Raw genomic sequence first — 11,335 nt, forward strand, 5'->3', positions numbered from 1 at the left:
ACCAGGGCTCCACCATTATCATAGACCTCCTCTAATTCTGTTCATCCTGATGCTGGATGCCTTTGAATGTACTTTTCCATGATTTTTCTTTAGCTTCTTCTAGCACTTAGCTAAGCATTAAACATTTCGAAGACAATCCAACACCAGCATCTCCCAACTTGTCTCCTATGGTAGTAGCTTCTGTGTAAAGAGTGTCAGGAAGATCAGAGAGGTAGTCCTAGACTGCTGGCCTACCCACAGATATTCAAGGATAGATTGACTTCCCTCCACACAACCTTTACACAGACCGACCCAGGGCTTCCATCCATAAATTTATTGTGACCTCACATCTTTCTTTGCTTGGTGATGGTGAAATTTCTCCTGGTGTCTGGGTTTACATGTAGCCCCTCCACTGCAGAATCGAACATCTGTTCGCACAGTTTTACAACATATCAGCACAGGTCTTACAATGCTATCTGTGATCCTGACAGCATCTGCTCAGCAGACTAAATCATCAGTGACTACACACGTCAACCGAATATCTAACTCTGCACACGCATCTGTGCATGTGGACCTTATTTCATGGAACAGATGTATGACTTAAAAGTCGTTTATAAATCAGAGTTTTATAAACTGTAAAATGCCCTAAGGAGTCTTGATAGCTAAAGTGGCCCCATGTTGAATTCCTTTGTGAAGACAAGCATCATTTGGTAAAGTGAATAATTGTAGGCCTTAGCTCTGAGTTTTATGAAGTCTGGATTTTCACCTCTCTGGTTTTCTTCAAGGGTGTGGGGGGGGTGGGCCACACTAATTTTAGTTCCTGCCACTGTCAGCCTATGTATATCTCAATGTGCTTTCTAGCTGTTTCCTTTGTTACTGGTGTCTCAGGGTGGGGCATAGGTCACGTCTACTGGATGAGCCTTTGGCTGAAATCTCCTCAGTATACCATACTGTGAAGATATCTAGACTTCCACCCTAGAATGACAAACCCAGAAATACTTCAGGGTAGTGATGGTTTACAGCTGGGACCATTCAACAGATGCACTAGGGGAGCTTTTATAAACTACTGATGCCTGGGCCCCCACCCCCAAAATTCTTATTTAATTAGTTTGGGGTGGGGTAGGTTATTCTAACAGACAACCAAGGTAGAAAATCACTATTTGGAAACATACAGCGGTCCAAGACCCACCCTGGACTTGGTGAATCAAAATATCAGAAAATGAGGTCTAATCATTTTTGTCTTTTAAGAGCCCCACAGATACCCAGGGTCAATAATCTTTCTTATGTGTAACCAGGGTTAATACTCTTCCTTCCTGGAGGTGTAATTCCAGGATAAAGCTTATATTTCAGATGGGAGAAAATTCGGAGAAGGTGGAATATTTCCTGATCCTGCGGGTTCTCAGGGACTTTTGGAGGAGCTATTTACAAGGATCCCATGTCCCCTTCAGAAATCCTTATGAACTTTTTGTAAGGTCACATACACATGGGCCTACCTAGCCTGGAGACAGGACTCCAACAGAAGCTATGGGTGAGAACTGGTCTCCCATGTCCATCTAATTTCAAGCAATCAGTTCCTATACTTCCTGGCATAGGGGTTTAAGCCAGGGACACGTGTTTTGAAGAGCTTGTACCTGAGTACTATCCCTTTGGCTAGGGTGAACTCTAACAGCTATAACCATCATGCAAAAGCCCTTGGACACCCTATTCTACGCATTCTGAATATAAGTATCCAATCAGCCTTGTTAGTCACATCTGTTCAGACAGACTGCCACGGCCTCAGGTTATCAAAACAGTTCCCTCTGAAATGTTTATGCTACACACATCTACTGCTGGCCTTCTCTTTCTTCTGCTTAGGTGTGGAATTGTGCTTGGGGCCAGGCTTGAGCCAGGAAGAGCTATACAGATTGATACTAACACCTTAACTGGGGAGGTTTCTAAAGAGCCATCAAGCCAGTGATAGAGGAGGCTGAGGGTTCATCTTCAGAAATTGGTAAGTTAGGAAGGAAGCAGATACTAAGTGAGGGTACAGAGATTAGGAATTAAGAACGAGAAAAAATGTAGAGGTGCCATGATTCCAGCTGGCCTTACCTCTGCCATCAGCGAGGCACCTGTTATAACCCACAGGGCTGAAGTACTCAAAGACAAAGACAGCCACGGCCGAGACGATGAGCAGCATCACGAACATCATAACCCAGACGTCAGCACTAAATGGCTCTGGGGAAGGGGGAGAAAAACAGTGCTCAGGGTTAAAATGGAGAGCAAATAGATTCTAATTAGTTCATATATTCACTAGCTCATGCAAACACAAATTTTGGGGGGGAAACAAACCCCAAGTGTGGGGTATGCCTTCAGTGAGCCAGGGCCTGGGATAAGGAGGAATAAGATGCTGTGCCTCAGTACCTCCATTCTTCTGATGAGCACATCAGGGTTTTTTTTTGACACATGAGGAGGACAGCCTCATTCTTGTTGTTTTTGAGGTTGTAAAGGCAGTTTTTGCCATTATTGTATAGACATCTAGGTATTTCAGTAAAAGTTGCAATTGGAAGCAGCAACACTGAATATGGAGCACGTAAACCATGTTAGACTGACTCTTGGTTTATGTTCTTGGTTTACGTGACTCATCTGTGTGGTCACACTACATAGGGAGATCTGGAAAAGCCTCTCCAATGCTTATGAGCCTTTCAGACAAAGTCATCCTCAACAGACTTAGTTACTATTTTGGGCTTGAATTGGTTCAGTAACAATTAGGGTCAACGAATAACTCTGTTGTCTCCTTACCCTCCTTCTCTTAAACTTCCCAGCCTAGATTTACTTTTGGTGAACCACTTGAATACAGTATACTTTATTAGATATCATCAGGGTACAAAAATACAAGTCATTGTTAAAAATCCATTCACACCGGACGTCAGGATCGTCAGCAGTGGAAACTTAAAAGGAGACAAGGGATCATGAGTAAACTGTATTAACAACACAACTGCAATCCATGCCCTATTGCCAGGTGATGGGGTTGATGGGACGAGACCAGGCAAGACGGAAAGAATGTTCTACACATTATTTCTTTAATCATCTTTGCTGAATCCCTTCCAGTGGATCTGTATCTCTCTGGTTTTGAGGTATCCAGAAACTGAACACTAAATTCCAGGGGTCATTTCTCTGAAGGCGTATGAAAAGAGACAATCGCTATTCTGTCCCATGATATAGCGCTCCCTCAATTGTGCCTCAAAATAGTTCTGGCCTTTTTAGCTGTCACATCACATCGTAAACTCATAACTAAGTGAATTAACATGCCGTTTTCTCCACTGTTCAAATGATTAATGAAGATGAAGTTAAAACAAGGGGAAAAACTGGCTGGAAATCAGAAAATATTTTCTTACTTTGAAACCTGCTTTACTATTGAACTCCCAAGGAAAGTATAAAAGACCCAGTCATAAGCAATTTTAAAAGGACCCTAATAAAGCCCCAGAGCTTAACACACTGACCGTGAAAGGCAAACCTTTCAGTGGCAGGCAGAGCTTGGAAGGCAGACCGCACCATTCAAAGCTTCCATACAGTGTATGGAGAAAACCTCCTTCCCTTGACACTAATCGATTGCAATCCTACCCTGATTTCATTTTTATCTAATGTGGGGAATAAGTAAGGAAAAGCATTGCTTCTGTACTCTCTTTGCCTGCACTGAGACCAGCATAACTTTCTGTACACAAAATACAACAAACATTTGTATTGGTCTTCACAATTTAAAAACTACTTTTGCCATATATTTTATATAATCCTCTTAATGACTCTTTCATTATAGGATTATTGTTCCTATTTTACAGAGGAATAAATTAAGACTCAGGTCAAGGTCTTTTCCAAGTTCACACTCAGGTAAGAAGAGAGGTCCTCTGAGGCAAAAGTTGGTGCTTTTCTCATTGTATTACCTTGCTTTTTAGTATCCGCCTACCACACTGGTTCCTGGATTGGGGGCAGGGCCCTGAGGCCTCATGGGTGCTAGAGAACAGGCTCTGCGGGCAACCACAGCAGGGCTTTAATCTGGGCTTTGCCGGTTATTAGCTAAAAGACTGTTGGAAAACTGCTTAAACTAAGCTTCAGTTTTCTAAGCCATCAAATGAGTATAACAATAGTATCAATGAGATAATATACGTGAAGTGTGTACAGTAATGCCTGGCATATAGTAGGTGTTCAATAAACGCTGGCTTCTCTTATTCGTGAACCTAACTGCTTCTCCTTCCCCAAAACACACACACACACACACACACACGCACACACACACATTCTGCCTGGTATTTCTATGTCTTTCTAGCATTATACTGACATACCAGTGGCTCATCTAGTTCAGAGGTTAAGGTCAGGGCTACACTGACAGGGTTAGAACAAGAATGCAGTTTTTCTCTACTTCTCAATTACCCTTATACAGAAAAAAAACATACAGCTGCTATGAGGGTTAATGCAGACAGTATGCAGCATTCAACACCATTTCACCTAAAATTGGCAGGGCCAGAATTAGTTTCCCTAAGAGTAAAAAAGTTAGTTAGGAAACTAATTTATTAAAAAAAAAATAATAAAATTATATGGAACCTCTAACTTCTCTTTGTATTAACTGAATTAATTCCCCTTATGGATAGAGCTTAAAGAAATGTTAATCACTTTCTATTACAAAATCCTCATTTCAAATATGTTGATGTCCCTTAGAGAGACTGTGACTTGTCCAAGGGTTTATAGCTTGTTTATGTCCAAACCAGGTTTTCTGTCTCCTAGTCCAATGTTGTTTTTTCAAGGTGACATTTTATTTTCCAGCTCCTTGCTCCCACAGCCCCTGCAAAACATATGGGGTATGAGCTCACAAAAGACCTCATCTAATTGAGATCTTGGCCTTATTTCACTCGGTGTTATATCACATCTAAGGCTTTTGATACCTGAGTGATGCTGGAGAATGGAGGAGGATAGAATGGTATGGGGAACGGGAGAGGGGAGAATCCGACCAGCTTCAGGCTCAGAAAAATCACGTGTGAACAGAAAACCTTTTTGGTAGCACCAGACTCAATTCTTGAAGATAATGAAAAATAACAGGTATTTTTATGGTACCAGAACTAAACCGAAGAACAAACAAACAAAAACCCCACTGCTGTCAAGTCGATTCCGACTCATAGCGACCCTCTACAACAGAGTACAACTGCCCCACTGGGTTTCCAAGGCTGTAATCTGCACGGAAGCACGCTGCCACGTCTTTCTGCTGTGGAGTGGCTGGTGGTTTTGAACTGCCGACCTTTTCGTTAGCAGCCGAGCACTTAACCACTGTGCAACCAGGGCTCCTTGTATCAGAATTAGAGATCATGAAAGCCAGAAGCAGGCTTAGAGATCGGCTAGTTGAAACCCTGACTTCTATGGATAAGGAAACAGTCCCAGGGTGGAGCAAATGTGCTCAACTCAAATCATAAATAAGTGACAGGACGAGGACTAAAGTAGGACTTCTGAGGAGCAGTCCAGTGGTTTTCTTATACGGCATCATGCCTTCCTACTTTTCCGGGTGTACTTCAGTTTTTGTGTTTAAGAATAGTCAGTTTTGAAGTCCCCAAAATGACTGGCTAAATTAAGCTCCTAGCTAAAGAACCTGGCCATATGCTCCCTCACTTGTTCCTTATACCTTCTACTTGATCTTATGTCCATTTCCCTCACACAGGCAAACACATTTACCTAAGAAGGCAGAAGGTGAGACCGTCCCGTTACTTCGTGACACCATAACACTGATGCCTGTCTCTATAAAGGGCACAGAGAAGTCGACCACCTCGGACCGCTCCTCATTGATGGTGAGTGACCCCACAGCCATGTAAGCCCTCTTCATGACCACCTGGGGAAAAAGGAACAATCTCCAGTTAGAACATTCAGGAAGGCCGGGGCCACCACGAGGAAAACACTCTTTGTATGGCAGGAACAGTGACTTCCATTTACTATTTTATATTTTTCCAAATGTCTAAAATGAGCATTTTTTTTTTTTTATTGTACTTCAGGTGAAGGCTTACAGAACAAATAGTTTCTCATGAAACAGTAGTACACATATTGTTTTATGACATTGGTTAACAACCCCACAACATGTCAACCCTCTAACTTCTCAACCTTTTTTTTTTTTTTTTTGGTGAAAATACACATAGCCAAAGATACACCATTTCAAAAATTTCTACATGCACAGTTCAGTGACATTGACTACGCTCTTCCAATTGTGCTGCTATTCTCACTTAAGATGAAGGCTTACAGAACAAAACAGTTTCTCATTTAACAGTTACTACACATGTTGCCCTATGACAATGGTTAACAATCTCACAACACATCAACAATATCCTTACTCAACCTTGGGTTCCCTATCACCAGCTTCCTTGTCCCCTTCTGCTTTCTGGCCCTTGTCACTGGACTACTGTACCTCATTAGTCCCATTTGGTTTTACAGGGCTGTCCACTCCCAGGCTGAACAGTGAACCTAGGAGATAACTTCACCACTGAGCTAAAAGGGTGTCTGGGGGCCATACTCTCGGGGTTTCTCCAGTCTCCTTTAGGCCAGTAAATCTGGTCTTTTTTTTTTGTGAGTTAGAATTATGCTCTACATCCTTCTCCAGCTCTGTCCAGAACCCTCTATTGCGATCCTGGTCAGAGCAGTCAGAGGTGGTAGCCGGGCACCATCTAGCTGTACTGGACTCAGTCCGGTGGAGGCCTTGGTAGCTGTGGACCATTAGTCCTTCAGACTAATCTTTTCCTTGTATCCTGTTCTCTTCATTCTCCCTTGCTCCTGAACGGATGAGACCAGTGCAGTATCTTAGATGGCCGCTCACAGGCTTTTAAGACCCCAGACACTACTCACCAAGTTAGAATGTGGAACATTGTCTTTATAAACTGTGTTATGCCTGTTGAGCTAGATGTTCCCCGAGACCATGGTCCCCACAGCCCTCCGCCCAGCAATTCAGTCCTTCAGGGAGTTTGGATGTGTCTATGGGGCTTCCATGACCTCTCCTTGTCCAAGTTGTGCTAGTTTCCCCTGTATTGTGTACTGTCTCACCCTTCACCCAAGATACCACTTATCTATTGCCTATAAAGTGAGCATGTCTTTTTATATTTAAAGGAAACAAAATAAATTGAAGGTGGAAATGGCCCTTACTTCCTGACACTCACCTCTCCAATCATACCATTCCAAGTTCCATTGATTTTCTTGCCATGCTTGCCATTGGTAACCAGGTAAAGGTCATAGGTGAACTTCACAGATTTAGAAATTTTCTTAAGGATGTCGATACAGAACCCCTTGCAGCATTTTTTGATGTAACCTGGCTCCTCATCTGTTTTATTCCTAACCAGTTAAAGAAACAAACAAACACACACAAAAAAAAACAAGGCTTTATACAATAGGCAAAACACCACCTTTTGCCATTAAAACTCCACCCCCAAAGCAGGTCCCCCTTCACAGATCAGCGCAATTTATACCAGACCTGAGTAAGGCAATAAATCAGACCATAAGATCACAATACTCTCATTATCTAATCACATTAAACCATGTTTTCTTACAATTTTTAATGTTTCTTTCTGGAATAATATACCTCAGGAAAGTAGGTATATCCTAAGGGTTCAGTTTGATGAATTTTCACAAACTAAGCCCACCCCTTTGACCAGCACCAAGATCCAGATACAGAAAGTTACCAGAACCTTAGAGGCCTCTCAGTGCTCCTTACCACGTACTTCCTATCCTCACCAAAGAGAACCATTATCTTGACTTCTAACAGCATAGATTAGTTTTATCTATTTCTAAAAATGTTTCTAAATCTCCAATTTTCAGGACATGCTGACCCAAGAAAATATACAGGCAGTCCCTGAGTTCTGAATGCCAGACTTACATACAACCCGTAGTTATGAACCAACCCCCATAAAGCCTATTACGTTAAAAATTCCAGGTACATACAATGGTTTGTAGTAACAGACAGGTGCTACTTCGTGACACGCATCAAAACATTATCATTATTATTATTATAACTGTATTATTATCATGTTGCAGACATTCTAGTGTATCTGGAAGCGTTTCTTTACTGTTTTTATGCAGAGAAAGGTATACTATATACTAAGATAAACACTTGACTGACTGACGTTAGATATGAACCATACCTAACTGTTCGAACTTACATACAAATTTGACTTAAAGACAGATTAAGGAACGGAATTTGCTTGTCATCTGGCAACTGCCTGTACGTCAACATCAATAGTAAATTTAAATCTCCAAAAACTTGAGACCCTGGTCATGCAGGCCATGCAAGGCCAGAGAAATGTTAGCATGGTGAGCAGTAACTCTCCCAGGCCATGGGCTGGATAGAACCAGACATCAGACCACAGGGCTGCCAGTCATTCCGTAACACAATAGTAACTAACAGTCAGACATGGTGCCCAATTCAGTCTACGCTTCACCTCCCAGGCCAGCCAGGTGTTAGAGCTGGATCAAATCTGACTACCCCGGGTCACCCGGAGCCATTGGGGGAGGTGCCGTACTCGGAGATGATGCGTTTTTGGCAGGGAACTGTGTTCCTCATGCAGGTTCCACTCAGAGGGTCCACGCTTTCCACAATGACAAACGGAGCCTCCTCCAAGGTCACAATGCTCAGGTGGTCATCCTCCTGCTCTTCCGTCTCAGGACACATTCGAGGCCACACGTAGTACTTCATCTGCAGGGATTTGTCTTTCCACTTCCCCACCTGTACAGGGATGAACAGAAGACTCAGAAACCACTGGCCACAAACTAATAGCCTCTCCCGGCATCGCCTAATCTTCCCAGGAAGCTGTTAAACAAAGACGATTCGATGCAGGTATCCTATGTAAGAGAGAATACTTTATAAGCCATATGCTATAACCCTCAAAATGAGACTGATGTGTCTAAATCTAAGAAAGATGATTCATTCATTTACTCATCCACTTACCAAACATTAAATAAGGACCTACTATGTGCCAGGCATCACGCTGAACACTGTGGCTCAAAGAAGCCTCATTCAGCCCTGTATAAAGCTCACACTGAGTGAAGGAGTCAGAAACGTAAACAAACGTTTACAGAGCTGTGTGGTAAGTGCTAAAACTGACGCCTATACCAAGTGCTGTGAGGATGCCAGAGTTTCCTGTGTTATGTGTGACTGTCGGCTTTTCCTACTAACTGTAACAAGGAGCACGATAGTGAGAGCAGCAAATAGCTTTGGAAAGGTCAACAAAATGACTGAAGCAAATGAGCCAGAAGGATGTGTTCTGGCTTGTAACAGAGGTTCAGTGGGAGCTGAGTGGGGAACTGGGTAGATGTGAATTGGAATAAAATGGTAAGTCAGGATGAAAGAATACTGACACAGGTTGGCTGGGGAAGGAGTGTGGATGGGCTGGTGATGAACACCATGGGTCAAGGCAGATGTGCACCTGCTGGGCCAGGTAGAAGCCCCGGGGTAATCAGACAGGTCTCTCTGTGAGCTGCCAGGTACGGCCACATGGCTGCACACCGTCCAAGCCGGGAGCACCATTCTTTCCCACTGCAGGGTTGCTATCAGTTGGAATCGACTTAATGGCAATGGCGTTTGTTTGTTTAACAGTGTGAACGGCGCCCCCTGGAGGCAAGTACGTGGAGCCCCTGCTGCCATTCATCAGGAGAAATGTGTGGGTTCCATTATCTTTGAGAAGAGTCATTCATTCCTATTTCATAATAAAATCTACATGATTTTCTTGGTGCATCCATGTTCTCACTCTGCCATTGAGTTTATTGAAGGAGGAGGAACACCTCTTCATTTTCTATACCGAGCATCTTAATTATGACAAGGGATTATGGATTGCAAGCCCCTGCATATTCCCAATCCGTGATCTCCTAAATGCAGTACTGCAAATTAGTAGAACAGGTGAGACATCAAGAATACAAAACTAACGGATTAAGTACGTACATCTCATAAGAAGCAACAAGCTGGCAGTATTTCATAAAATTTTAAACACATGTATTTGCTTGGATTTACAGATTCATATAGAACCTAAACACCCTCCTTTCTCTGGTTCTCCTTTTGCCTACGCTTAGGTTTCTATCTAGTGCCTCCCTAGGTGTGGCCTGTACCTTCCTCCCCCTCGTCTAGCCGAGCTGCCCACTTCCCATGTCCTACTTAGGCCTGCACAGCCACTGCCCTAGTTTTACTGCATCATTAAAACATGGGCAGCGGCTTGGTGTCCTGGGCTGTCTTGTTTGGCACCTTCACAGTCCTTCCTTGGCATTAGCCCTGATGCTGATTGGTTTTCTCTCACGTGTGCAGACCATGCTATGCTTGTGTGTCCAGAATTACACGCTGAACCAAACATTTACCTTCCTTTATCTGCATAGTTTTCTTGCTACTGTTGGTCCTGATTTTGGTGTCAATCCAAATATTGCTAACATGAGACTTATTTCTGAAGCAGAATTTTCTGAATAGCTTCCCAGCCATGTGGAGATATTCATGTCCTTTGCCATTGGCTGGGGGGAAGTGGGCTTTGGCAAGAGAAGAGCTAGTCCTGAGGGCCCATCATGTTGGTCACTTCCAGCCCTAAGCAGCTATATACTTACCCCAGTGGCCAAATGGATACTTTTCTCTAAGTGTTAAATGATGTGAAAAGGCTGGAAGCTCTAAAGTAATTCGTTTAAATTTTTTTTCACTCCTATCGTCTTTCCTCAATAGCACCTTCTGATTTTTCCTTTTAAATCTAGGTTTCTTCTCTTTTATTAGCCTCACTCATTGTAACCAGGAACCCATTCTGGGATTATGGCAGTAAACTTCACAGCTCACATAAGGTTCACCTCAGAATCCACTGTGGACACTGCTGCCAAGTGCCTCTTAAACACCGCTTTGTCCTATAATTCGCTATTCAAAAATTTCAACAACCTCTCACTGCCTTTAGGATTGTAGCCAAACCTTTCACCGAGGTGGTCAAGCTCTTTGCATTTGAGCCTAACCTACCTTGATAATGTTAATTTCACTTTTCCAAAACATGAATCCTCTGTTCAACTCGGAAAAGGAAATTGCTGGTATTTGGAACCAACGTGGCTCACCAGGAACCGACTGCAGCAAACCGGCTGCGTTTTCTTTTCTGCACTGAAGCTGCAAGATAGAAATCCTGCACACGCAGCATTTTGACGACGTTTCCCGTGACTTTCTTGTGAACAAGATGGAATATAATATGGATTATTGTACACTTTGATTTGAAAGGGATTTACAAACTGTATCCAAAAAGAAAACAAATAATTGTTTAAGGAATCAATGCCAATATGGAAAAAGGTCTCTAGTGACATGCTGTCATGGATTGAATTGTGTGCCCCCAAAATATCTGTCAACTTGGCTGGGTCATGATTCCCA

The 11,335-nt window shown here is 42.8% G+C and overlaps 1 protein-coding gene across 1 annotated transcript in view; it reads right to left on the reverse strand.

Annotated features, from left to right (window-relative positions):
- Positions 1-11,335, reverse strand: part of GRIN2B (glutamate ionotropic receptor NMDA type subunit 2B) — a 486,312-nt gene that overhangs the window by 49,029 nt on the left and 425,948 nt on the right. Inside the window, exons 5-8 of the mRNA XM_004387333.2 lie at positions 8,490-8,692; positions 7,134-7,305; positions 5,671-5,824; positions 2,068-2,193 (exon numbers count right to left, since the gene is read on the reverse strand). Coding sequence (XP_004387390.1) covers positions 2,068-2,193; positions 5,671-5,824; positions 7,134-7,305; positions 8,490-8,692 — 655 coding nt within the window. The remainder of the gene's footprint in view (positions 1-2,067; positions 2,194-5,670; positions 5,825-7,133; positions 7,306-8,489; positions 8,693-11,335) is intronic.

The sequence above is a fragment of the Trichechus manatus genome, unplaced genomic scaffold (assembly GCF_000243295.1).
Source record: "Trichechus manatus latirostris isolate Lorelei unplaced genomic scaffold, TriManLat1.0 scaffold00184, whole genome shotgun sequence".
NCBI classification, from domain to species: Eukaryota; Metazoa; Chordata; class Mammalia; order Sirenia; family Trichechidae; genus Trichechus; species Trichechus manatus.